Source organism: Sugiyamaella lignohabitans, chromosome C, assembly GCF_001640025.1.
Source record: "Sugiyamaella lignohabitans strain CBS 10342 chromosome C, complete sequence".
Taxonomy (NCBI): domain Eukaryota; kingdom Fungi; phylum Ascomycota; class Dipodascomycetes; order Dipodascales; family Trichomonascaceae; genus Sugiyamaella; species Sugiyamaella lignohabitans.
The window spans coordinates 1648574-1676568 of record NC_031671.1 but is presented as its reverse complement, the minus strand read 5'-3'; the positions used below and the strand labels follow the sequence as shown (position 1 = coordinate 1676568).

Here is a 27995-nt window from a genome sequence, read left to right as displayed (position 1 = left end):
GTTCTGCTGACAACGAAACTCCCTCACAATCCCAGAATGGCGCCGACCCGCGCTCATGCCATGTCAAACTGGTTTATGAACGAGCTCCTAATGATATCCTCGAGCTCAAACGAACGTAAGTGGGCTTTTGGGAGTTTGCCTTCGGCGGCTGGGGCGCTGCCCCAGACCCCGTTTTGTGCTCGCTCCGCGAGCTTTGGTCAGAAGAGTTCTAACAGATCTAGGGTTCGTGGTACAGGATCCGGCCGAAGAAGACAGTCTTCGGCTGCTGCCTCCAACACTGGTACCAGTGAGTATTTCATTAATGACAAACGGGTGGCCGAAAAAGAATACCAAGATACCCTGGCGGCTGAGAATATCATTGTCAAGGCAAAGAATTTCTTAGTGTTTCAAGGAGATGTTGAAAAGACGGCCGCTATGAAACCGTCGGATTTGGCGACTTTGATTGAAAGAGTGTCTGGCTCTATTGAATTCCAGAAAGAATACGACGAGCTTCAGAAAGAGCTCGAGGTCAAGGGTAGAGAGTCCATTGTTGCTTATCAGAAGCGTAAAGAATACAATGCTGAGGTCAAGCAATATCAGACCCAGACGACAGAAGTCGAGAACTACAACAAGAAGATTGAGGAACGAGATAATCTTAAGACAAATCTGATTCTCTGGAAACTGTATCATATCGAACGAGATATTTCTAGCAAGAAAGAGCAGATTAAAGCGTTTGATGAGGAAATACAGCAGAAAATGGATGCTCTTACAGAAGCCGAGGAGATTCTTGCCAATGCTAATAGTGCTTATGCCACTGCTAATAATCAATATCGCAGTTTGGAACGAAAGCATCATCAGTATGTCAAGAAGATTGAGTCGCGACAGAAAGACGTGTTGCCAATTAATGAAAAGATCAAGCTCAAGAAACATCATGTCAAAGAAGCAGAGAGCAGACTAGCAGCCGTTCAGCACGATTTGGATCGCCAGAATGGCGAGATCGCTATTGTTCAAAAGGGCTTTGAAGTTCTCGACAAGGCAGTCAAAAAGTTCGAAGTAGAGTCCAAACAGTCTTCGGCATTATCTGGACTGCGTGATGTGTCTGATGAGGTCATTAAGGAGTATGAAGCGCTCAACTCTGATTATAAGCTAAGGACCAGTGCCGAGCAGTCTAGATTAGAAACGCTGTTGAGAAACAAGAGAACTAATACCGACAAATTGGTCAGTTTGACTAACAAGCGTGACGAAGCCAAGGCCAAAGTTGCTGCTTTACAATCGGAAATCGCAGATCTAAAATCATCGATTAAACATATTTCTGAATCAATCAATGACGACAATGAATCGGTCGTGGCGAAGAAGTCTCAATTGGATAAAATCATTTCTGAACGGTCAGACAAGCAACGAAATATTTCTGAGCTCAATTCTCAGTTGGCAACTGTAGCTAGACAACTTCTCGATTATAATACCAGTGTGCGGGAGTCTGAAAAGACGATAAAGTTGAAGGAAGATACTGAAAGCTTGAAGCGACTGTTTCCTGGTGTCAAGGGTCTTATCAGTGACCTGCTCGAACCAAAAGAGAGACGATATCAAACTGCAGTATCGACCGTCCTGGGACGTAATTTCGACTCGATCGTAGTTGACAGTCAAAAGACTGCTCGCGAGTGTATCGAGTACTTGAAGGAACAGCGTAAGGGTACTTGCTCTTTCATTCCCCTAGACACGATTGTTGTCACTCCAATTCCAAGTTCAATGCGTACGTTAGGACGTAACGTGCGACTAGCAATTGAAACTGTCAGTTTTAAACCAGAAATTGAACGGGCAGTTCAATTTGTCTGCAGTAACTCACTTATTTGTGATAACATTGAAGTTGCCAAAGAGATGAAATGGTCTAGAAATATTCAGGCAATGATGGTATGTTTGGATGGTTCGATTATTCACCGTGCTAATATGATTTCCGGAGGTACAGTTGACAACCGTAATGCCCGTAGATGGGAGCAGAAGGATGTCGTCGGTATGTACAGATTGAAAGATAAACTGACGAATGACTTGAGACAGTTGACGATGAAGAAGAACGAGAATTCTACCAAAGAAGAATCGCTTATCAGTGAGATTGGTGGGCTTGAAATGAAACTACAAGATTCTCGTGACCGTCTGAATACTCTTAATATTACTTTGGAAAGTCGACAGTCTGAATTGCAGCACCACAAAACAGTCAGTCGTGAAGTGGTTCCAACAATTGGCGAAACGGAAAAGACTATTGCTGAATATGATGATGAAATCAATAAGATCGAGTCTAAAGTCAAACGTACTCGTCAATCGATTTTCGGCGATCTGTGTGCTCGTATGGGAATCAGCGATATTAAAGAGTTTGAGACAGCTCAGAGTAGTCATTTGGAGCTAATTAACAAGAAGAATCTTGAGTTTTCTAGCCAACGTACGAGATTACAAACGCGACTTAATTTTGAGACCGGTCGGGCTCAACAGACTCAGAAGAGAGTTGATAATATTCGTGTTGAACTCGAGCGCAATCAAGAAGTGATTAAACAGCTCAGGAGCGAACGAGAGGTCATTCTGACCGAAATCAGTCAACTTGAAGCGGATAAGAACAGCGCCAAGGAAAAGTCGGAAGAAGCTAAAGCAGTCATGGAAGCCAGAAAGGCTACTGCTGAAGACTATGTTAAAGTGGTTCATGAGAACAGAAACGATCTTTCTCGAGCCGAAAAGAAACAAAGTGGTTTAGAAGAAGACATTTCACGAGATGCTGCAAAACGACTGGATATGCTGACCGATTGTAAAATCAACGGACAAACTCTGCCGTTGTTAGAAGGTTCGTTAAATGATATTCCTATGAAACGAATGCTTAGCGAGGGTGATGGTGATGACCTGACTGGAAATGACGGTGATGGTGATGTTTCAATGGCCGATGCCGTTTCAACTGGAGATATACCCATGTCTCAAATCTCCGATACAAGTGTTTTTGGCATCCTTGTTGATTACAGTCGACTCGAAGAGCGGCTCAAGGAGAGTAGTGACCCTGCAATCGAGACGGAAATCGAAGAGGAGATCGGGACATTGTCGAGTCAGATCGATGGAATGGTGGTTAATGTTCGTGCTAGTGATCATCTGGAAGAAGCGTCGACTAAATTCAAGGAAGCAGCTAGCGAGTCTGAACAGGCCGGTAAAACACATCGAGCTATCAGGAAAAAGTTCGAAGAAGTCAAACGCAAAAGGTCTACAGCGTTTAACAAAGCATTTGACCAGATATCACGCAGTATTGATGGTATCTATAAAGAACTGACGCGAAACAAGTCGTTCCCCACCGGTGGAAGTGCCAATCTATACTGGGAGAACGATGGTGACGACTTTGCCAAGGGTATTATCTATAATGTCCAGCCACCCATGAAACAATTCTGCGAAATCGAGCAACTTTCTGGAGGAGAAAAGACCATGGCTGCATTAGCACTTCTGTTCGCGATTCACCGGTTCCACCCGTCGCCATTCTTTATTCTAGACGAAATTGACGCTGCTCTGGATAACAACAACATTGCCAGCATCGGGCGATATATCAAGCACAACGCCCGCGAGAACTTCCAGTTCATAGTCATCAGTCTCAAAAACGGGCTCTTCGAGAAATCCGACGCACTTGTCGGCATCTACCGCGACCAAGATATCAACAGCTCACGAGCTCTTACCCTTGACCTCCGTCAATTTGACAACAAACCGGCACCCTCAGACACCCGGGACCGCGATCGCACCCCTGCTGTCGCCGGAGCCGCCTAATCTCCCAAACTATTTATACCTGTCACGATACAATTCTAACGTTTTCCTGTTGCTATTTACACATACTCCACCTGTGCCTCCGGCGGCTGGGGCTCCGCCCCAGACCCCGTGGACTGGACTGTTGGGGACGGGGTCTGCCTCCGGCGGCTGGGGCTGCGCCCCAGACCCCGTAGCTCCTGCTTCGCAGGAGATGCTTCGACCGGAGACGCAACGACTCGAGCGCAGCGAGAGGAGCCGGGGGGTCTGGGGCGCAGCCCCAGCCGCCGGAGGCAGCACCCGTCGTCACCGTGGCCCGGCACCGACGACTTTTTCCAGGCGAACGAGCGTGAAAAGCCGGACGCTGTCCCATTGGTTGGGTTCCGAGGTGGTCACGGCCTTGACGGTGAACCCGCGGCGTTCGTAGTACTTGTCATTGCCGACGTCTCGGACACAGTCGGCCACGAGGATGGACTCGTGGTTCGGTTCGACGTCGCATGCTAGGTATTGTTCGACAACTGATAAGAGTTTGGCGCCGATTCCACCTTTCCATATATCGACATTGACTGCCACCAGACGGAGTGTGTAGTACGGACGAGGTGCGAGATGCGATTCTTTGTGATTCTTGACAAGACCCATGATCCCCAGAAGAGTGGCTCCTTCGTCAGGTAAATCAGATGGATTCTGCTGGATATCAAACCGGTCCGGTAGAGGCCGGGTCTTATAATAATCGGTGTCCTGAACAGAATATGCCAGAAACAAGTGCCCGTCCGCCAGTTCACTGAGCATCTGGTCAGAATTGGCCAGTCTGCTGCTGCCAAATAATCCACCTGCCTCAGTGGCCTTCCTCGCAAACGCCCGATTAACCAGCGTCAAACACTGTTCCAGCACCCTCTCTGGCAGTTGGGTCTTCGACGGTTGGACCACCGCCACCTTCACTCCGCCATCACCTCCACCACCAATATCATCCACGGTTACTGTCATATTTGGGTTCGTACTGTCTTGTACTGTATTGTACTGTTTTCTATGTGTGTATCTGTCTGATAACAACGGTAAACCTAACAAAGTCTAGCCGGATCTGACATATGCACCCATCACACTCTAATCGCGCCGTTCGCGCCGATCGCCGTTTTTCAGGTCCGACCCTGCATTTCACTGACTGGGGAGAAACTGCCTCCGGCGGCTGGGGCTGCGCCCCAGACCCCATGGCTCCTGCTTCGCAGGAGGGTGCCGGGCCGGGGGACGCAACGGTTCACTTGTTACTGGAGGAGTACGGGCCCCCCTGCTTGCCTCCGGCGGCTGGGGCTCCGCCCCAGACCCTGGTTGCTCCTGCTTCGCAGGAGTTTTCTGTGGGGACCCCCCGACGAAACGACTCGAGCGCAGCGAGAGGAGCAGCGGGGTCTGGGGCGAAGCCCCAGCCGCCGGAGGCACACAGACAACCCCCAGGATCAGAATCAGCCACGAGATTGCCGCAGCTCGGTCCACAGGTGTGGGAGCCGAGGATGGTGGAGTGGGACGGCTGGAGAAAAAGTGGCATCGGCATCGGCAGGTCGAATAGGGAAATGGCGGGCGTGTCTGGTCGGACGTCGGAGGGGGAAATTAAAGTTGGGTCACGCGAATTCAGATCAGACGGGTCTGACAGCTGGGGAAGCCTGGGGAGACTCGTCTGACCGTGCTTGACAGCTTAAAAAGAATCGCCAGACCTGCCAGCCCGTCCGAGAAATTTATCCCAGAGACTGTCAGCAGGCCGGTTGCCGGGATCGGGCTGGAAGTTGAGTTGTTTCGACGGGATTTCTGATCTTTTGTCGTTGGAGTTTGGCGGCTGGAGTCGATTCTGGCCGACTCGATTGGGTTTGTAGGGTTTGAAATTTCAGCTGCTGTAGAATCGGAAATGCATGCTCCAACACCAGCCGACTGCAGCAGGTGCTGCTGCTGGTTGGTGATGCGGTATGCACAGAAGCCCAATCCAGCCAGCCGTGGAATGCTCGGTCCGAGTCGAGGGCTCGACAGACACTGGCAGTGAAAATGAAATATAAAAGTACCTCTGTGGCTGGCAGACTTCAGACTGGGTTCAATTTGGATGCGATTGCCAGCCTGGTTGACTGGACAAGTGGAACTGGAGGTGCTTAGAACCAATGCTAATGAAATTTGTTAACTGGAGTTTTAAAAATCCGAAGGTGCTGCCTCCGGCGGCTGGGGCTCCGCCCCAGACCCCGCTGCTCCTCTCGCTCCGCTCGAGTCGTTTCGCCGGGGGGTCCCCATAAAAAACTCCTGCGAAGCAGGAGCAACCAGGGTCTGGGGCGGAGCCCCAGCCGCCGGAGGCAGAGCCCCACCACCGGTGCAGAAATAGCTACTTTCACAAGCCAAAATGCGAGGTTGGTCCGATGGCAACGGCCCGATTATCACCTCGACGGACAAACGCCTGGTCCGAGTGAGTAAGCGAGGGAAATTACGGTGCCTGGATTTAGCGTGGTCTACTAATAATGTCCGTAGCCTGCATTAGGGGAGCGGCCCTTGCCCTGATGCACGCAATATCACCTCGGCAGAATTTGACTCTACCCCACAAACCACAAGCAAATATAAATAGGCGTCATCGTATCCGATCTCGATTGTTTTTGTCAGTTAACAGTCTGTCTTATATCTTCAGAAGCTTGTTGCACTAATTAGTTTATTTTCACAAACACAAACACACATTATTAAAAATGGGTCTTGCCGATAGTAAGTTATAAACGAGAGTAGTTGCTAGTGTGAAAAGCACACGGAGGATCAGGTGTTTCAGGGTTTGTTATGGCTATGTGCCGAGGAGCCGTGAAAAGTCCCAAGCATGATGCGATGAGCATCGTGAGTGTTGATTGTTCCGGGTTTTTGAATATTGTTTGTGGACATGATTTCTGAAGAGGATTTCTGGATATGATTTCTGAAGAGGATCTCTGGACAGGACTTCTGAACAGGATTCTGGTTCCAGGTCTGATTATGTCTCGACCTGAAAGACACGAACTGAGTGACCAGTGTATGAGAAGCAGACTTGCAACTAGAATATTCTGTATTGGTTGAATTGCCTGTCTGAATTGAAGCATTTCAGATGCACTGGAATGACCATCTCATGTCATCTCATCTCACTGTAATTTCTCCAGTGATACCGTCAGGCTGAGGTATTCATTGCTCCTCCAGTACTACTCTACACCCTTTCAACTCTGTGATACATCTATAATGGAATTGATGTGAAAATACGCAATACTAACAGCACGGCAGGCTCTTTCCCCTCTTCCGTCGTCTTCGACGTCATTAACGACACCATCAAGGAGAAGCCCGACCTGGCTCCCAAGTTCATCAAGCAGACCAACGCCGTCATTGCCTTCACCCTCAAGAACAAGGAGGGCAAGACCGAGACCTGGACCCTCGACCTCAAGGACAAGGGTACCGTGACCAAGGGTGCCGGAACCACCAAACCCGACATCGGACTCATTCTGTCTGATGAGCACTTCGGTCAGCTCGTCGACGGCAAGGCCAACGCCCAAAAGCTGTTCATGTCCGGCAAACTCAAGGTCAAGGGCAATGTCATGAAGGCCGCCTCGGTCGAGGGTGTTCTCAAGCAAGCCCGTACTCACGCCAAGCTCTAAACTAATAATAAATTATTCTCTGGTTTTGTCTTTTGTGGGGTGCTGCCTCCGGCGGCTGGGGCTCCGCCCCAGACCCCGTGGCTCCTGCTTCGCAGGAGTTTTTTGGGGGGTTCAGTGTGCCTCCGGCGGCTGGGGCTCTGCCCCAGACCCCGTGGCTCCTGCTTCGCAGGAGTTGGCAGGGTTCGTCGACGCAACGACTCGAGCGAAGCGAGAGGAGCAACCAGGGTCTGGGGCGGAGCCCCAGCCGCCGGAGGCAGCACCCCATGAGAACGTTTGTAGGGGTCAAATCGTGGATTGGAGTTCGGAGAGGATGCGGGAGAATTTGGCGTGGATCTCGAGGAAGAGCTCGTCGTCGTTGACGATGGTGCATAGGCTGCGGGCCGGTTGGTTGGTGTCGCGTTTGCGGAGGTACCGTTCGGGTCCACCTGAGTAGGATGCTGACACGACATGTTTTTGCGATTGCAGAGCTGCTCGCTTTTGGATGGATTTTGATATGTTTTCGATCTGGGGAGCTACAATGTTCCATGCTTCGACCAGTAGGGTCTCGTCTTCACTGACACAAGTGATGCCGTACCGTCGAACGAGACCTCGCGATTGCTCGTCCTGGACCATGAACACAAGAATAATGGCACTGCCAATTGACGGGTCGGAAAACAGCATGGGCGTGCTGTCATTAAAAGTGTGTTCGGATGATAACATTCGCAGACATGTCTGACGAATGGCGGTATATCTTGCTTGGGATGCTGGGTAATGCGACGATACACAAACCAGACCGCCGAAACTGGCGGTTCGCGGCTTGATTTCCGTTTTCACACACGCTGGACGAGTCGTCGAACTGTTCGTCCCACTGGCTGTACTGTCTGAAATTGCACTGGCAGGAGGAGCGTGAGGAGTGGGATCAATGCCGCTAAGATCTGATCTGGTGGACCCGCCCGGAGTCGATACCTGGGATGACGCCGACGCCAGCGGGACCAGAAACTCGCACGATTTGCACGTCGACGGCTGGACGGCCTGGGTCCGCGACACATTGTGGTACTTGATCTCTGCCCGCGCATGCCCGCTCGACAGCGCCTGGGTGCACATAATCGACGTCGGGCCGTGCATCTCGCAAAAGTGGCCCAAGCACAGCTGTTCCGGGGTTAGTTTTCTGACTCTGGGTGGTGGGTGTGCCTCCGGCGGCTGGGGCTCCGCCCCAGACCCTGGTTGCTCCTCTCGCTGCGCTCGAGTCGTTGCGTCGACGGTCCCAGTCAACTCCTGCGAAGCAGGAGCAACCAGGGTCTGGGGCGGAGCCCCAGCCGCCGGAGGCAGTGGCCCCCGGCTACAAACCCAAACTTACCATGACGTTCATGTTCAGAGGATGCTGGGCCGTTTTGGCAGGTGTAGCGAGCGTCGGTTGTGTTTTAAAGGTGAGGTAGATGGATCCTGTGGTGGTGAAGTAGTGTCACTTTTGGTTTGTGGTGGTGGTTGTCGTCGTCGGTGGTTTGTGTGGTGGTTCACACCTCCATTTTGGTGAGTCGAGGTCCTGGTCTGCACACGTTTTCCATTAAATTATATCCTCGAGGTTGGTTGGATGTCAGTAGTCGTCGTCGGTCGGTTGCTGCTGCTGCTGTCGCTGATCTGATGATGCCCCACCGAGAAATACTAACACAGAACCCTGAATCCGGTCGAGTGTGCTGTTAATATTTCAGAAATAAACGAATGTACCAGCCAAAAAGTCTTGGCTCACGGGATATACGGAACTTTTAGACGGCCAGGGTGCGGAATCGCGCTGTACACCGTTCAAATCGAGCTGGTTGAAAGTTGGTTTTCGGATCTTTTTTCATTCCTCGGGATCCCAGCATATTATATATGTATATCATTACTATAATGATTACCCTTCTTTAACTGCTGCAATGCGCCTGTCTGTCTTCTGCGGTGGTGCAGATAATATTCGATATGGCGGTCAATCAGTGCCCCAGCCGGGCTAGCTGCCCCTGCCCTCGCTGCAAGGAATGCTTTTGTGTTCCACGCAGCACGCATGTCGGCCGATCACGATCCTGCGATCTGATCTCTCTCTCTCTCTTTTTTTCCTCTCGATTGTGGTTGGTGGTGGTTTGGGTGGGGTGGGTTCTGCCTCCGGCGGCTGGGGCGCTGCCCCAGACCCCGTTGTGCTCGCTTCGCGAGCGGCTGGGATCGTAGGGAGATGAGGAATTCTACGGTTCTATGAGCAGTGGTGGTGGGGTGATTGATGGATGAGGTTCGTCGAAAGAGAACGAGTTTGTCCGATTGATTGCCAGGATTGATTGGCACCATCGGACTATCGTATCGCATCGCAGCTTGGTTTGAGGTGCATGGGTTGTCGTGGATCGAACTAACCTGAAATGGTGGGCAGCACTGCCGCTACAACTCCGCTCCTGATCCTCGTCCCTGTGGTTTCAAATGCCGGGTAGGTTACGACATTCGGTTTGAGTTTGTCTATTAAGTTACTGACTTGGTTTTAACCTAATTCCTCCTTCAATTGTTCACTCAGGAAAACAAAACAGCCAATTACGAAAAAATGTAGCTTCAATGATATCTGTTCTGTCTGTCTCTTGGGTCTGATTTTCCCTCTCTAACTTCTCTCTATCTGCAGGTAATCTCATCTTCTTCTGGTGGCCATGGTATTTTTTAACTCTCGCAAAGGGTATGGCTTCCGTTTCTGAATATAGTTTTAAACTCTTTGGCAACCAAACTTTTTATACATTTGGTGTATAGACATTTTGGGAAACTACTGGTCTGGAGTACCTCCACTCACTGACTGTATATTTCCCATCATGGAATGCTTCTCGAACTTAAAAAGTCCTGGTAATTCCGTAGAGTAACTCCACCATTCAATGGGCCCAGAGTCGATATTAGCCCAAATTTTTCATGTCCTCAAGTTATTCTAGAGCACACGGATATCATTCCCTGGAAATCAGGTACAGGCTGTTTACCACTGTTGGATGATCAACGCTACAGGAGGAGATGATTGTCGGCTGGCCAACTTTTCAACCTCTTCTTGTTCAAATGATTGGGTTGTCCTTTTGGGTTGTGAGAATGTGGAAAGATAAAGTTCTGATATGGCCAGCAGTTTTTGCGAGATTGTTATTATTGGCTCTTGAAGCTTAGAACTCCAACAACTCGAAAGCACTCTGGGAACTCTTGGACTATTGGCAGCTAAGGTCTACCTCCGGCGGCTGGGGCTCCGCCCCAGACCCTGGCTGCACCTCTCGCTGCGCTCGATTCGTTTCCCCGGCGAACCCCCCAGAATCTCCTGCGAAGCAGGAGCAACCAGGGTCTGGGGCGGAGCCCCAGCCGCCGGAGGCACACCCCAACCCCCTGGAAACTACCCCTGAAATATCACGTGACCCGTGACCTCCCTCTAATGAGATAGCATGCGCTATCGAGGCCAAGGTTTATCAGGCGCGGAGTAGATACGATACAAGAACGGAACTCACTTACAGGGGGCCAGAGTGGAGAACTAGCGACAGGAGCCTTTTTGGGGAGTAGAATAGCGGTTCCGAGTCCAGCCTGTGTGAGAGGCTGTCGGTAGGAACGTAGAATGTATACGCCGTCTGTGGCCTCGGAAGAGTCTGATGGCGAGGATATTGCCGTGGCTATGGCAATTCCTCAGTTGCCAAAAGACGTCGGTACACCGGTGCTGGAGCCATACATGAGACGGTTACGCCATGTGGTTGGTGTTGCGCTGAGAAATATCACTTGGGATACGAAACAGGTGAGGAAGAGCAGTATATCAGATATAATCCGTCATGGATCTGTTTCTTCGACAGACGAAGGGTTCAACTCGTCAATAGGGGCAACCCAGCCAACTTCGACATCCCAAACTCATCAGACTCAAACAGGGGGTTCGGAAATATCAGGTGTTGATCTAGGTCGAGATGCGGATGACGAATCTGTACTGGAGAGCCCGACAAAATCACGACGTCGGCGGACGATAAGAGCGCCGAATCAGATCATGTTCAATCCTGAGGTTCAACAGGCACTCCATGACTTGAACTCAGAACGGCTGCTGGACACTATGTTTGCATTATATGTCCCAGGAAGGACTAAACCCATCTATATCAGTGAGATGGTGACTGGGTCGATGAACCCTGAATTCACCGAGATTGACTTGCCTTCCAATTTACAATTGTCGGGCTCGTCGACCTCGTCAAGCTCGTCAAACTCTTTGCATTCTTCTACTCTTGGGATTCGTAGCTTGACTACTTTTGTCATTTCTGTGTGGGGTAGAATTGATACCTCTGATCAGTCAGATACTAATGGAAGTATCAATGGATCTGGATCTGGGTCGGGGACCAAGAAATGGAAAAATATATTTACGGAGGTTGTCGACCTCGCCAAGCTAAATTTTATAGGAAAGTCCATGGACACTATAACAATGGCATTCCCACTCAATTCAGTTGTAGTATACCTGACAGATGGATGCTATGTTCTTCCTAAAGCACAGATTCTCAGTAGACAAGTCAACTTTAGAACACGCCATGACTCGGCTAAAAGTACCTCTAGTAGAACTCATTTGGGTCATAATCATACCAACGGCTATGCAGTCCCATCTCTGACATTCGACTCGATCATGAAACTTAATAACCTCGAAGAATGTATAGCAGACGCTCAAGCGACAATAACGTCTGTTTCTGAAGCAATCACCGAAAAGCTACGGCCCTACGACTCGAACTTACTGATTCTTTCGAAACGGCGGTCTGAACTAGAACAAAAACATTCCCGCATTAAAAACAGAATCGACCGAGAAACTCAGGCTACAAAAACCATTCTTCAACAAATAAATGACCAGAAAAAGAGCATTCAAGCCCGAAAACTGAAACTGAGCCAGGAAATGGGACTTCAGAAAGAAGCCAAGATGTTCTTGACTAACGAGACTGCTACATTAACAATACAAAAACAGGAAATCCACAGTCAAGTACAACTGGCTACTGTCGAGTTAGCTAGGATATCGACCTGTTTACAAGAAATATTCCCTATAGAACGGCGAAGAGGCTCGAGTTCTAATAACGACAAACGAGGCGAATTCTCGTTTACTATTTGCGGACTCGACCTTCCTGATGCCACTGCTGCTGCAATTGCGACTCGTCTCTATGACGAAGACGAAATAGCTGCTGCCTATGGACTAGTCACTCAACTCGTCTACCTCTTGTCGTGCTATATAGGAGTACCACTGCGGTATCCTGTACAGGCATATGGCAGCCAGTCTTTTGTGGTCGACCCTATCAGTGCCATTCAAGGCTCCCGGTCTTTTCCACTATGGACCAAGGGATCTATATTCTACAGATTTGAATATGGAGTATATCTATTCCACAAGGACATTGAGCAACTGGTCAATTCTGCATCTTTGCCAGTAGTAGACTTGCGTCACACTCTGGCCAATATCAAAAATTTGCTGCTCGTCTTATCTTCTCCCGGGACTACTACGAAGAAAATCGAGATCTAGCAATTGCCCACCGCCATCACTACCCGTGCCATTTATCCTGACAATTACATCTTAACGACCGAATAACGACCTCTCTATTTATTTACTATCTAACGATCCATGTAGTATTCGACAATAATAATTTGCACTTTTTGAACTTTAAGCGTATCTCCTTATCTCCTTCCCCCAACAAAATCTTCGGATCTCCTGGCCCGATATGACACTTAGCCCTGCGTCATGCGGGCACCTGCATGTGGGCCCTGACTGCCTCCGGCGGCTGGGGCTCTGCCCCAGACCCCGTGGCTCCCGCTTCGCGGGAGTTGGCGTCGATGGATCGCGAAAGCTGGATTGTAAACTGGTCAGTTGATTGAGCTGATAGAATTGGAACTGAAGGATCCAGGTTGGATTTTGCTGCTGGTTCCGCATGTCTTGCATAAGAATTGCTATGAGCGGTTAATCTCGGGTCTGGTTCACATGCGTTTGCCAACCCGTAAACAGCCAAATTGCTCCAATACGGGTTGCAGAATTCCGCTTCTTTTGTCCTTTCCCCAATGTAGATCCTACTATCCAAATCCTATAAATTGCTCGCTTTTCCAGCTTCCTTGTTCGTTTGTTCTTCTTTCTTTGTATTTCACCAATTGAACTCTTATAATTGATTTTGAATTAGCTGTGCTTTCAATAATCAATTCCTTGACTGGTATGATATGTGCTGCTAGTGGTGATGGGTTTGCTGCCAGACTCGTACATTGTCTTCATACATTTGTTTTTCATAGGCTGTTGAATTGCTATGTCAATTGCGAAGCATTGTAGAGTCTGGGGTGTGATTTTTTTGTTTATTAATGACTTCAGTTACAAACTATAGATACTAACTTTTGATTCCTCGTAGTATGGCCAATTCACTATTTCAGAAGATGTGTTGATCCATATTGCGTGTTGGGGATTCCCCCTATCTAATCCCCCTATCTAAATGATGAGGTTACTGTCCAAATTTCCCTCATTATTATTTCAAGGTGACTATTAGCTCACATGCATAGCCGGTGCCTTATCTCTAGCAGGACCACTGACGTGATTATACATTACTGTCTGACTTGCTTAGGATTTGTGCTGAGATTATACGGCTGAACTTGATCTAGATAACACTAGCGATAAGGATATGCATTCTACCCCTGAAAAAAAAGCAATTCCATTATATTTGTAGATATGGCTTTCTGTTGAATTTATTGTATCCTTCGAGCTACATGAAAATCTATCAGTTAGTCAGAATACACAATATTTTGGGAATTTGTTGCTCTATTTTCAAAGGTACTAACAGATGTTTAGATCTCATTTTGTGGCTTGACTAATTTTTAATTCTAATCAACATGTCTCCTCCTGTGCTTTCTACTACTGCTTCTCCTGCTCCTACTGCAGTAAAATTAGGCAAAATATCCAATGCCACTGCCAATGATATCGCTATCAAGCAGGATTGGGAATCGTTTACCTTTAAACCAATTCGTGAGTCGACTGTGTCTCGTGCTATGACTAAGAGATACTTTGCTGACCTCGAGAAGTATGCTGAGAGTGACATTGTTATTATCGGAGCTGGCTCCTGTGGTCTTAGTGCTGCCTATGTTTTGGCTAAAGCTCGACCTGATTTGAAAATTGCCATTATTGAAGGTGGTGTTGCACCTGGTGGAGGTGCTTGGCTCGGTGGTCAGCTGTTCTCCGCCATGGTCATGCGTAAACCTGCAGATGAGTTTTTGGATGAAATTCAGGTTCCTTACGAGGATGAGGGAGATTATGTCGTGGTTAAGCATGCTGCTTTGTTCACTTCGACTGTTTTGTCCAAGGTGTTGGCTTTCCCCAATGTCAAGTTGTTCAATGCAACTACTGTTGAGGACTTGATTACCCGTAGGGATCCTTCTACTGGTCAACTCCGTATTGCTGGTGTTGTCACTAACTGGACTTTGGTGTCAATGCATCATGACGACCAGTCCTGTATGGATCCTAATACTATCAATGCACCAATTATCCTATCTACCACCGGTCACGATGGTCCTTTTGGTGCTTTCACTGTCAAGAGACTCGTATCAATGGGTGCTGCTGAGAAGCTCCAAGGTATGCAAGGTCTTGATATGAACACCGCTGAGGACGCTATTGTCAAGGGTACTCGTGAGATCGTTCCTGGTCTTGTTGTCGGCGGTATGGAGCTGTCTGAATTCGACGGTGCTAACCGTATGGGCCCTACTTTTGGAGCCATGGCACTTTCTGGCGTCAAGGCTGCCGATGCTGTGCTCGCTGTTTTTGACGAGCGTAAGAAGGTCAATGATGCTGGATATTAACTACCAAAGTAACCGTAGTCTCCAGTCGGTCAAACTATTCCAATAGTTATCTTCTTTTTTTTGAAGTTGTCTTTCCTTTCGGTGCCTCTATTCGTTTCTGAATATGATTTGAAATATGCTTGAATTTCTATAAATAAATAAATACGTTCTTTTGAGATCTCACTGTCGCTTGTATCCAGTCGGCCAGAAAAACAGGTGGTTCTAGACGTTGTCTCCCGGAGAAGAAACGAGCGAAGCGAGCTACGGGGTCTGGGGCGGAGCCCCAGCCGCCGGAGGCAGAGCACGAAAACCGCACATGCCCCAGCACCGAAGTAGCCAGATTAGTTTTCTCTCCACTGGTGACCACAGGTGGTGCACTTGTAGAATGTGGTCATAGGTTCGTCAGCACTTCGAATCTGGAGCTGGTAGAAATATGCTTTGTCGCCGTCGCATCTGTTGGTAGGGCATCGAATAGGGGTTTGGTCGACGTTATCCCACGCACCTTCACCTCCTAGCATGTCGTCAATCTGCTTTCGCTCCATGTATTTCCGGTCAAAGACTTTGATACCGTCTGTTATTGGGAAATCGTATGGACAGGTTCGACACTCGAATCGGTATCCTCCAGTTGAACCTCGTGATATCTTGGAATCAGTTAGTATGATACGATTTCAATTTTACAACTTTCTTAATCGTTGGAAGAAAACTTACCTGGAGCATATTCGAGCAGTTGGGGCAGAAGGTCAACATCTCTTATTAATGACACTGGCTCTGAGAAGTAACGATTGTCAGAAATATATTTTTCAGGGGAGTGATGGGGTGCAGGAAATTTTCCAGGTCCAAAATATGCGGGTTATGCATGTCCGTGATTCCTCGAACTGTCTACTTCACCATCAGATCTCGAATCAAAGGTACAATAGAGACAGCAATTGAGAATGTCTGAAGAGCCACAGACTCCTAGAAAACGCAGAAGTGCTGCATTCAAGGGCAATTATGCGGATATTGCCGGCGGAGGAGGTGATGTGGCTGATAATGAAGAAGATTTCGATGTGGCCATGAACGGAGATGGAGATGACGATAATGAGGATGATAATGACAACGAAGCCGATGAAGAAGATGAGGATGATTTAGATGTCAAAAGAACGCCGTCTAAGGTGGCTAGAACAGGTTCTAGAACTACTCCTAGAAAAAAGAATGTTAAAAAAGCCAGTAGCAACGGCAGTAGAGGGGTGAGTACCCCACGGTCAACAGCTCCTTTATTCCCTAGAACAAATACTGATTTGGACCGAAGTGCTAGAAAAAGAGCTACTCGACTACTGATGGATCGATTATTGCTTTCTGAGAATATGGATGATGAGGATATACTGGATGCAGATGACCAGAAGATTGCTGAAAAGATCATTCGAGAGTCGAGAGGAGAGACAATTACACCGTCGGTCAGCCCGAGTAAAACGATCAATAGAACCGACAGTAAAGACGACCGATTTGAAATACCTCTAACTTTTGATGCTGACGACGAAGAAGCAGGCAGAGGTCCTCAAACTGCGTTGTTTATTGAAGGACCAGAAGGATATTTTGACCAGCATAAACTACGAGAGAAGATCTCGACCACACCATTTTCGCGAGCTCCTCGAATAGAGTACCAAGAATTTGTTGACTCAGTAAGAGAGTCTACAGCTATTCACGAGGATGCTCGCGCATATTTGAGCACGCTGTATCGGGCTATGTTCCCACAATGGCGGTTCGAGCTCATGCAAAACTTTAGCATTCTATTCTACGGAGTCGGGTCCAAACGAAATCTCATCATGGACTTTGTATGCACTTCAATTGATCCAGAAATCCCTGTATTAGTAGCAAACGGATATAATCCAGCTACCACATTAAAAGAAATCCTCAATACGGCCGTGACTGTGCTAGTGAAAGACGAGGCTATCCGGTCGTCGTTTCCCAGACAGCCTACTGAATTAGTAGAGGCTTTGCTGACACATCTCGCGAAACCCGAGACTGACCAGTCTAACCAGCTGCTGATAGTAGTGCATAATTTGGATGGAGAGGCACTGCGAGCCGATAGGTGGCAGGCCATTCTAGCAAGACTAGTGTCTGCTAAACAGATCAGTCTTGTTGCATCTGTCGACCATATTCACGCACCCATCCTATTCGATGCTGCTAGACTGTCGCAGTATAATTTCCTCTGGCACGATTTGACGACGTTCGAGCTATACCTTACCGAGACTTCATTTGAGGATCCACTGGCCCTTGGAAGCGACCGTTCGGCCGTCAGTTCCAAGGGAGCCAAATTCGTGCTTTCCAGTCTTACCAACAACGCCCGCAGACTCTATCAAGAACTCATTTGTTATCAGATTGCTGTTATGAGTGAAGTACTAGCACCGGACGATGTGAACACATCGGGAACTGCCCAACATGGTATCGAATTCAAGGAGCTATACAAACAGTGTGCCGAACAGCTCATCGTGTCCAACGAACTCAATTTCCGAACCATGCTAAGTGAGTTCTTTGACCACAAAATGGCTGCCAGAACAAAAGACCAGACCGGCCAAGAAATCATCTATGTGCCTTTCACGAAAGACGCTATAGAGGGCATCCTGGAGGAGCTCGTCGTGTAATTTATTTATAATGTACATCATCTCCGTGCCACGCTGCCTCCGGCGGCTGGGGCTCTGCCCCAGACCCCGTGGCTCCTGCTTCGCAGGAGATGGCTGGGATCGTAGACGTTTCGACTCGAGCGGAGCGAGAGGAGCAGTGGGGTCTGGGGCGCAGCCCCAGCCGCCGGAGGCAGTGTCGCACGGGCAGGTGTTAATAAATTAGTATGGCTGGTACCTAGCTTGTTCTTTGCGGTCCTTGCTGTGTTTAGAGCTTTCTTTTTTGGACTTGGCCTCTTCTTTGGCCCGTTTCTTTTCCTTTCGGGCCTTCTTTTCGAGTTTTCGGGCTTCGTCTTCGTCCTTCTCTTTTGATTTGGAATGCTTGTCTTTGCTCTTGTGCTTGTGTTTGTGTTTATGTTTGGTTTCTACCTGCTCCCATTCTCCGCCCTTGGTCGCACTGTCGCCACTTTTTTCGCTCTCGTCGTCGACAGCCATAGCTTCGCCAGCCTGGTCCGATACATTTTGCCAGGGCTCGGCAGCTGCAAGACTGTTCCCGCTATCTTGAGGTCTCCACACTCTGACAATGCCGTCTTCACCTCCGGTATACACACATTGGGCCTGGTGGTTGATGTGGATTGCACGAACAACTTCTTCTCCATGAGCACCACCGAGGGTGATGACATTAGAGAGGTCGACCTGGCCGCTGTTCGAGTTGAATGGTATGAGCTTGAACTCGTGCTTCTCGCTGTTGGATCCTGCTCCAATATATCCGTCGGACAGTAGCAGGTCGGCTATGTAATCACAGTCCCACGATTGTCGGATATCGCCAAACTCAAGTGGTTTCACATCAGGCTCTTCGCTATCGGGATTGGCCAACGTGTAAATTGACATAGTTTCCATGTGGGATAATGCCAGAATACGATTGTCTGGCAAGAACCGAGCCTTGTGAATTGATGCTCCATGGTTGATAACTTGGAAAACAGCTTCATCTTCATCAGCAATTGCTGTATTATAAATGTTCACCAAACCGTCAACAGATCCGGACAGGAGAGCTGTATTATCATGTGGATGGAACGAGATATCAGTGACATCGTCACTGTGAGAGTCAATATAAGCCACTGATTGCTTGGCTGTACGGATATCCCAGAGAACTACGCCAGCATCGGCACTGACAAGTTGTGTTCCTACTGCTATTTTATTGTCTTGGTTACTAGCAAGACATAACATCTCTGCATTACTTTCTATCGTGAATTGGTGTACAGCGGCTCCTCCTGAGAGCGATGTTCTCAGGTCATATAATTTCAGTCCTTGATCTCCACATATAGCAACAACATTCTCATTCACGGACGTTATCGCATTAATGTTAGAGCTATTGGCTGTCTTTACAAATGGTTTAAGCAAGTTACCAGAGCTTGTTTTTAAGGCCATAGGGTCAAATGGTAACAGGTGCAAAGATGCACCTGAATTGTCCGTTACAGAGGCAACTATACCATGAGATATAACTGGCACAATATCCACAACATAAGCACCATCGCCAAACGACTGTTGAGCAAATGCCTGGACAATTGACATTGTGATTTGGTTCGAGAAGTTGGTGGCTGATGCTGGAATTTTTCAGGATCGTCACAAAATATTGAGCCGCAACTTTTGATAGATGGTTGATAAGGGCAAGGTCTAGCCAAACTCATCGGTTGTCCTGGGGCTGTGCCCCAGACCCCCCTGCTCCTCTCGTTTCGCTCGAGTCGGGGCTTGGACCGAGAACTGTGATTGATCTGACTCCCCCGGGCCTCGACTCGAGCGAAGCGAGAGGAGCAGTGGGGTCTGGGGCGCAGCCCCAGCCGCCGGAGGCTGACCCACCCCCTGAGAAGACCCTGTGGAGCTCTGATCCACCATTCTTGAGACGTTGATTTGTAAGAATTAAAGAATTGATGCTAATAGCATATATAAATTACCAAATGACGGTAAATTCAGGTAATTTGACCACCGTGATATCTAACTTTTTCAGTTAGGCAAGAAATAGAGATATAATTATTGACGCCGCTGGGATTCGTTGCTTGGAAATGTTTCCCGTTACACCACAGACAAAAAACTCTGCACCGCATGCAGCCCTTGTTCGGAGTGAGTAGACCTACCCTAACCTAAACTAGTCCATCCTTAATTTTTTTTTGGAGTCACGGTGCGCTCTATATTTCATCGAAATCAACCGGTAATTTTACAAGTGATAAGCTTTTTCCGTTGTTGCAGAGACTCTTTTTCCATTTATTTATACTCGATCGTGATATTTTGCTTTAATTTTTGCCAGTTTTTGGTCTGATTTTTGTATTTTCAGCACTTGCTCGGGAACGCGTTAAGGTCTCCTACTAGTAGGAAGATTTTAGTTTAATGGCCAGGTCCTAGGTAACAACTGGATCAAACTTTTTTTTTGATTAATAACATCCATCATTTGAACAATGAGTTCCGCAGTGAGTAAGTATACCAACGAAAAAATCGCCGAAATATTCGGTCCGTTTGGTCGGCCTCCGGCGGCTGGGGCTCCGCCCCAGACCCCGTGGCTCCTCTCGCTCCGCTCGAGTCGAAATGTTATGGTCTCAGAACTTGATTGTTAAGGGATTAAAATGGTTCTTATGAGTGGTTTTTAGTTGCTGAGTGTGTTAGGGTCGAAACTAACGGTTTTAGACAAATCGTCAAAGAGGTTCGCGCCGAATGCGAATAGAGCGACCCCTCGAGGTGCCACTGTAAGGTCTCAGCAGAGACGTTTGTCCATTGTTGGTCAGAAATCACATGCTGCTGCTGTGGCTGCTGCTAGTGCCGCGAGCAGTGTTGTCTCATCACCAGCTCTCACTGCGGTCTCGAGCCCGGCTCTTGCAAGCTCGCCTGTTTTAGGCCCTATCACTCCATTAGGTCCTCCTTCGAGCTCGATATCGATTCCAAGTTCGGTTTCTGCTCCTGTGGCTTCCATTCGTTCGTCAATAGCTATTGCACCTATTCAAAGACCCGGACAAAGAGATAGTTCGACTTCGGTAACACCTGCTCCTGCAACTCCAACGCCGGCTGCTTCCAGTGGGGATGGTGGAAAGGCTTTAGAACCAGATGAATCTCCTTCTTCTAATAGACCTGAGGCTGAAGCTGAAATTGTTACACCAACTGCTGTCTCACTCGATGGTTCGAAAAATGATGCTTCGGAATCTAGTCGCCTAGCATCTGTTCATGAGGATACTTCGGCTGTGTCTGACGATGTGATTATAGCGGTGGATGATGAAACTTCTAATAATGCTAGTGCTGCAGTTCCTAGTGAAAGTCCACGAGAAGCACCTGTCAGATTAAGGGGTCTGGCATCAAAACCATCTTTCGGAGGAAGCAATAGAGGATTCCCTGGGTTCAGACAGCCTATAAAGCCTATTGAACGACCAACAAGAGTGACTCCTGCTAGAAGAGAAAGCGACTTGGGACCCACAGATTTACCACCTTCTAAGCGACCGCATATCGATACTGGTATTAACACACCACCTGTTTCCCAATCCACCACTACCCAGTCTAATAACGATGATGTAGACGAGTCTATAGATGTCCCTGAGGCTCCACTTTCCCCACGGTCCCAGTCAACCACTAGTACTGACCATCCTAAGTCAACTGGAAGTCCTCGAGAAACTCGTTCGTCACGTCGTTTGAGAGACACGCCGGCTCGTAACCTGAATACTAGATCTCGGTCAGAGCTTCTCGATGATGAGCCAACTACCGTTCGAGACTCTTTGGCAAAACTTTCGTCCAAATCGATTCAAACACCATCACAAAGAGACTACTTGGCTAATCTTCGAAAATTAAGCACGAGAAGCAGGACGAGTAAAGACTCACTTTCAATTAGTGCACGGTTATCCAATCTTCGAGGTGGTAGTACTGAAGGAGCTGACGAGCAGACATTAGAATCAGAGACTGAAGATATTGAAGATGTAGAAGAGCATGAGGAACAGGCAGAAGATGATGATGAGGATTATCATGAAGGCCGTAAGCCAAGATCTGGACGTGGTCGTACTGCAAATAAGAAGGTTAACTCGTCAAACCCAGTCACTGATACTTTAGACTCATTTGCTAGCTCGAGAAGAGCATCTGGATTCACTTCTATTAATAATGCTGCGAATGGATCCTCTAGTAGCAAGAATAGTCAAACTGGAGGTAGAGGTCGTAAGAAGGCAGCCACGCCGTCGCCTCCTCCCAGAGAACCCTCGCCGGTTAAAAAGGTCGAAAGAAGGGATAGTAAGGGCCGTATTATTCTTGATCCAGAAGATCTTCCTAAATATGGCCGAGGATATCGTAAAGTTGAAATCTCCGAAAGCGATGAAAAGGTTATCAATATAGAAACTTTCACTATGGCAGATCTCTGTAAGGAACTTCCTATTGGTAAGAAGAGTGCAGAATTTGATAAATATGAGGATGCTCGTAAAAAGCGGAAGGAAGCTAAAGAGAAACTGCGATTACTGAAGAAGAAAGCTCGTGCCAATACAAGTACGAGGGCCGAGATAGAAGCCCTCCGTAAATTAGACGAAGAACGGTTGGAAAAACTCAAGGAATTACAGAGTAAGAGATTAGAAGAATTTCGCGATCCTCAGGGAGGACCTGCTAATATGCCTGTTTTGATGATAGGAGAAAACGATAAAATCATCCTAGACGCTCAATCGACCGTGGTAGACAGACACAGCAATGTCAACACAGAAGATCTGGAACGTGAAGTAGAAGAGACGGACAAGTATGAAAAGATTACCAATAACTCGAGCTTCAGTGTTAGAGAACGACCCGAACGGTGGGATGAAGATGAGACTGACCAATTTTATCAAGCTATTTCTATGTGGGGTACTGATTTTAATCTCATCTGCCATATGTTCCCAGGACGAACTCGTCGCCAGATCAAGACAAAGTTTAAACTCGAAGAGAGACGGAATCCTGCCAAAATTCATCTTGCTATTATGAGAAAGTTACCTGTTGATCTCGAATCCTACAGCGAGAAGATTGGTACACCACTAAGAACAGCTGAAGAGGTCGATGAAGAGTTGAGAGAATTGCGTAAACACCACGAGGAGATTCTTAAGAAAGAAGAGGAGGCTCGTAACAGAGCGCGTGAGGAGGATACTGCTAGGGCCGAACAGCAAGAAAGAGAACGGTTTGGAGGAGGCAAAGTCAAGGACGATTTGCGTGAGAACGAGGAGATTATCGGTGAGATTGGCGTTGTCAAAGCTGAGCTTGCTGCGTGATATATTAATTATTTATTAGGGGTATATGTATTTTATTTGATGAATTATTGTAAATTAATGCTAGCCTGGGAAATGCTTTGTAGGAGGAGATGTGTCTGGGTTGGACTCAATTGTCACTTGTGGATCAACATTTTTTGTACGACAGTTGGGCTGATAGTTCAAACCAACGGTTCGGGTTATTAGCCAACTGATTTGAAAGTCTGTCTACCTCGCAACAGCTGATGGTTTGTGACTCGTCTTCTACCGGGTCCATGTCATCACTTGGCTTTGTGTTGTGCGATGTCTTCTCAATCATTGTTAGGGGTCGCCACAGGGGAAGCATTTTGTCAGTTACAGATTTCATAAAAGTAGGAGCCTGGGTGACGATTTCTGTTCGAACATGAGGTCTCCGTTTTGGTGATAATTCAATGTCTGTGCTTCGAGAACTAAATTGAGACGATGAATTGTCTTTGTTACCAAACGAGACGTTATTACCTGCACTTTGGGAATTGTGCCACAGAAACTCATGGACATCGGAATTATCCTGCGAATCTGACGACTGTTGGACAGGCGATATTGGCATATATCGAAGTGTATTCTTTTTATGCGACTTGCCAACGCCAAATACAAAAGAGTTGTTGGTAGCAATGGCTTCTTCATTTGCGGAGACCGCTTCTATCTTCCTTTTTTCTTGTACTAAGCCCTGTGTTTTCTCTTGTATTTCTTTCTCCGTTTTCTCTCGCTCGTCAGCCAAAAGACGTTCCCATGCGATATCTGCTGTGAATGTCGTTCCCTTGCAAAGGTCACCAAAAGCGCCTTTTATCGTAAAGCCCTCTAAGAAATACTGTCTCTGTTGTACTATCGGATAGACCATTTTCGGACAGAACAGCGACACAAGGTGTCGGGCCTCTTTATACGATGAGTGGCGCGAGTATGGGAACATGACATGTACCGGCATTATTTGGTTATTCTGCTTTTCAGGACAGTACAGAATATTTCGTGATAACCGAAATATATTACTGTTCTTTGACCCTACGTTCGTAGCTGTCTGTATGAATTTCTTGGCTTGCTGTACTGTAAACGGACTATCCAACATCCCGTTGCGATATTGTAGTTGCTCAAGGTTTAGATTAGTGGCCGAGTGAAGGTAAACATCAGTATTCTTGTATCCACCTCGACAACTCGCATCAGAACAGGCGTGAAACCTCGTATCAAGTGCATCTGTGGTCAGATAATTCATCAACAGCTTGATCATTATGCCTTCGCTATCTATCCTGCTGCTCTTACAGATATACGAGTACAATTTATACGTGTACTCGTCCACATGGACTTTAGTTCTGTAGCATCGTGCCACTTCTAACAATACTTCTTCATACCCACTTGTTCGTGCTGACATCCAGAAATTTGTCTTTTCGGGATACTCCCGCATGCACCTTAATAAATACTTGATGCCCTGATGATTAGGCATTATATCAACATACTCGCGATGATTGTCCCGTTGTTCATTGACTTGATCACCGTACAGATCGTATTCAAGCCATCCTGAGCTTTCTTTCTCATCTGAGTTCAGGTCACGCTTCCCACGATATGCGAATGTCGTATCCAAATATATACAGCGCAGTTCCCTATATCCATAGACATAAGGAGACAAATGTGGGTTATGTGTCAAAGTGTTCACAAACCATGGTTCTGCTCGCACGTCTCCTGTATATAAAACAGCTGTTCCATCTGTCCCCTCAATCAGAAACATAACAGACCCAGGACAGTGGTTGGCATCAATAAGTGTAACACACACTTTCTCGATCTGAGTGAGTGCAATTTCATGCCGAGTGTTCAACTGCAGCGACCTCTACCAACCGTTAGCTTAAATCGATCCTTTCTCAATTCTCTCAAAACAAATCCACACATACCACTAAATTATGTTCAAACAAATGGCGGAAGCAGTAGCTGGACTCCTCCCCATTCCTCGTCTGGTTCCTGTCCCGAATCTTTTTGTAGTTGTACAAGAGCTGTCACAGGTTAAAACATGTTCAATAAAGTCAACATTGTCTCCGGCGGCTGGGACTCCGCCCCAGATCCCGCTGCTTCTCTCGCTTCGCTCGAGTCGATTCGTGGGTTCCCTGATTTCCTGAAAAAGTACAAGAGGTCAGCGCCACTGGCTCACTACAGCAATACAAACCTGTTTGGTAATCTCCGAGCAGTAGACATTTGGACCACTGTAATTCACATTCTCCAATCCACTAGTGTGGTCAATGTGTAGGTGAGACAAAAGTGCCAAGCGAGGTTTACTTTTTGCACTGGCGTACGAAAAATTGTCAACTGTAAACAATGTGGATTAGTATTGTGATTCAGATAATAGCAGAATAACACTGTTAAATGTATGTAACAGGAACTCCTGAACTCCTCGGTTTAATCACAAAATTCAGCTCGGTTATAACCCTTCATTTACTTACTTCGGATCAACGGAAATTCCTCGACAACTCCACTGAATGTTGACATAATTGCCAGTCGAGATCATGTAATGTATTCTTCCGTTAATTAAATGTTGCATGAAACGGTCAGATCGCCACGATATGATCGCGAAACCCATACGCAGAAATCGTTGTCATGTGACACCCAGAGTTGGGTGAGCTTGGCAAACTCAAAGAGCACTGACCTCTGAAATTGTAGAAAAATCTCTACCTTGGAATCTTTGGATCCTATTCCAAGTTTTAGAACATTTGGACTTATTCATCAATCAAAATTGAACCTTTCCATGACCATTATATGACCTGGGCAAGGGCAATACTTTGAGCTGACATCAACTTCATTTTTCAACTTCTACTGCTAACAGCGCTTATATTCGAAGTCATATTCATCTGGTCGTCCGGAATTACACAAATTGATTTGTCTGTCTGGAATAAATAAACTATAGCCCATTCTAGCTCTGGATATGGGACGGAAAAGCCTTCATTTCGACATTTCCAAACCGTCACCTTCGTTGGTAGAATACACAGTGTCTGATGGATCATACTCTACCGTGACCATAATTTGGACTCTAGCAGTCAAGCTATTTCTGGTAGCTCTAAATATCTGGAGTTGGTATCCAATTGCTAGTATACAGGTAGATAGACTGATAGGACATGTTCTGTCACAGTCTGGGTCAATCCAAGAATCGTCCTTTAGAAGCAGTTTGACTACATGTTCAATGGGCTATTGGCTCGCTCTAAGTTGTGGTGACATAAAAACAGGATTAGCACTATGGCTTCTAAGATCTATCAGCTGGTACTTCCTTTTAAAACGGCCATTTCGAACAGAGAAACTACTGGTTTTTGAATCTTTTGGAGTTCAAATTACTGATCTGGGCCCTCACTATTTGTTTGGCGGATCCACTCGTTTTGTACCCAAATCTGACATTGTTGATGTAGTTATCCAAGAGTCATTCATAGGTTTTGAGATTCGAGCTGTGTTGGCAATAATAATTCGAAACGAAGATAAACTGGAGATAGTATTTCCGCATCTGTTACCGAGGCTCGATGTCATTGAGCGAGTCTGGCGTGGCACGAATAAATGTTTATATCAAGACTAGGCACTAGCCAAGCATTTTGAGTTTTATGACACAGCATTTTATACTACCCTTTGTAAATAGTCTGTTTATTTATTAAATTATTTATTGATTTTGCATCTTCGAGATAGAGGTGGATTCGCGATGCTACTCGCTTGGCGAGATGCAAAGTGAACTTTTATTTCAAGTGCCAAGAGCAGCTAGGGGCAAGAACTAGCACCTTCGTGTCTTGCAAATTTGGAAAAAAAAAAGAAGAAGAGCCAAAAAAGTAGTCAGAAGCAATGCTTCGAACTCGGCAGCCCAACAAGCTACTGCGATCCGGTCGCCATGCCCAGGGCAGATACTTCTCTGCTGGATTGCTCCACTCAAGAATGGTACCACGCTTAAAGCGATCAAGCATATAGATTCCTCATATAACTCAAACCGCTAACCCCAGGATTCGAAACGGACAGCCACTTATCCTACCGAAGTAGAAGGCAACCATGCACGAAAAGATACCCTTTCCACCAAAAGCCATGACAGCGAGATTTTTTGATTTTCAATGCTCTTGAGCCCCTTGTCTAATCACCTGATGAGACCCTAATTTCCTACAAAAAATAGTCAATAATGGAAAACAAAAATTAACAGTCGAAAAATTTGACACAAAATTCACTATTGGAATATTTGTAGCTAAAATTGACGTTCTACGAGCGAGAAAAAAATAAAATAAAAATTACAGCACCTTCTGTTCACGCCTGGTCTCCCACGGCATTACTGATCAAGGCTCTTAGAGGCTTGAATATGATTGATCGGACGGGAAATCTTATTTTACTCTAGATATGGCCGTAACTGAACAAATAGTTTCTGTACTGTACTTATACAAAATAGTGGGATAAATAAAAAGGCGTATTATACAGCAAAAAATGGCATAAAAGAGTGTTTAAAGGCTAATAACTGTACAATATTCTCTGGATTATGGCAAATATTGACCAGGTGCTTACTTAGAGTATGTTTCTTATCATTGGTCGCCCTGATTTCGCGCTGCCTTCTAAAACTGCAGTTAGATTCGGACTTTTTTGGGTTATATTAGCTATTTATACTACGAGGCTTAATATATGAAGTGCTCTCATACTGATTTTTGGTTAGTGAGACTCAAAGAATTTGTTCTTAACGGGGTTCGTCATAGATATATCGACGGTCTACTGTATAGAACTTGGATATGGTTTGTTGATTAATTTATTGAAAATCCTCTGACTATTTCCAATAGTCCTTGTACTTGTAGACAGTGGTACTCGTTGTCACGACCAATTCCATTTCAGTTGGCCAACCAACGCTTTACATTGTGTGACCTGCTGTTTTAGTCCGACTCGAGGGCAGCGAGAGGAGCAGTGGGGTCTGGGGCTTCGCCCCAGCCGCCGGAGGCAGGCTTAACTTGAGTCAAGACTCCTTTAGGCTTTGTGTTTTTGGGATATTAGTGGGAATTGGAGCTGCTGAAGTACGGCAGCATTGAGCAGCTTGATAAGCGGGACTACTGCGGTACCTGCATACTGCGTCTGAC

At 46.9% G+C, this 27995-nt stretch overlaps 7 protein-coding genes across 7 annotated transcripts; 4 read left to right on the top strand and 3 right to left on the bottom strand.

Moving 5' to 3' along the window:
• Nucleotides 1–36: 36 nt before the first annotated feature.
• SMC1 (cohesin subunit SMC1) lies at nucleotides 37–3756 on the top strand (the record flags this gene model as incomplete). Its single annotated transcript, XM_018881288.1, has 1 exon — nucleotides 37–3756. The coding sequence occupies one exon, from the start codon at nucleotides 37–39 to the stop codon at nucleotides 3754–3756; it is 3720 nt and encodes a 1239-aa protein (XP_018733893.1).
• Nucleotides 3757–7634: 3878 nt separating this feature from the next.
• AWJ20_4225 (uncharacterized protein) lies at nucleotides 7635–8456 on the bottom strand (the record flags this gene model as incomplete). The annotated part of the gene is made up of 1 exon (XM_018881287.1): nucleotides 7635–8456. The coding sequence occupies one exon, from the start codon at nucleotides 8454–8456 to the stop codon at nucleotides 7635–7637; it is 822 nt and encodes a 273-aa protein (XP_018733892.1).
• Nucleotides 8457–10911: 2455 nt separating this feature from the next.
• AWJ20_4224 (UV radiation resistance-associated gene protein) lies at nucleotides 10912–12816 on the top strand (the record flags this gene model as incomplete). Its single annotated transcript, XM_018881286.1, has 1 exon — nucleotides 10912–12816. The coding sequence occupies one exon, from the start codon at nucleotides 10912–10914 to the stop codon at nucleotides 12814–12816; it is 1905 nt and encodes a 634-aa protein (XP_018733891.1).
• Nucleotides 12817–14156: 1340 nt separating this feature from the next.
• On the top strand, nucleotides 14157–15116 carry THI4 (thiamine thiazole synthase; the record flags this gene model as incomplete). Its single annotated transcript, XM_018881285.1, has 1 exon — nucleotides 14157–15116. One exon carries the CDS (start codon nucleotides 14157–14159, stop codon nucleotides 15114–15116), a length of 960 nt encoding a protein of 319 aa, XP_018733890.1.
• Nucleotides 15117–16027: 911 nt separating this feature from the next.
• Nucleotides 16028–17716, top strand: ORC2 (origin recognition complex subunit 2; the record flags this gene model as incomplete). Its single annotated transcript, XM_018881284.1, has 1 exon — nucleotides 16028–17716. The coding sequence occupies one exon, from the start codon at nucleotides 16028–16030 to the stop codon at nucleotides 17714–17716; it is 1689 nt and encodes a 562-aa protein (XP_018733889.1).
• Nucleotides 17717–17914: 198 nt separating this feature from the next.
• AWJ20_4221 (uncharacterized protein) lies at nucleotides 17915–19264 on the bottom strand (the record flags this gene model as incomplete). The annotated part of the gene is made up of 1 exon (XM_018881283.1): nucleotides 17915–19264. One exon carries the CDS (start codon nucleotides 19262–19264, stop codon nucleotides 17915–17917), a length of 1350 nt encoding a protein of 449 aa, XP_018733888.1.
• A 3795-nt stretch (nucleotides 19265–23059) lies between these two features.
• On the bottom strand, nucleotides 23060–24664 carry AWJ20_4220 (uncharacterized protein; the record flags this gene model as incomplete). The annotated part of the gene is made up of 1 exon (XM_018881282.1): nucleotides 23060–24664. One exon carries the CDS (start codon nucleotides 24662–24664, stop codon nucleotides 23060–23062), a length of 1605 nt encoding a protein of 534 aa, XP_018733887.1.
• Between the last annotated feature and the right edge of the window lie 3331 nt (nucleotides 24665–27995).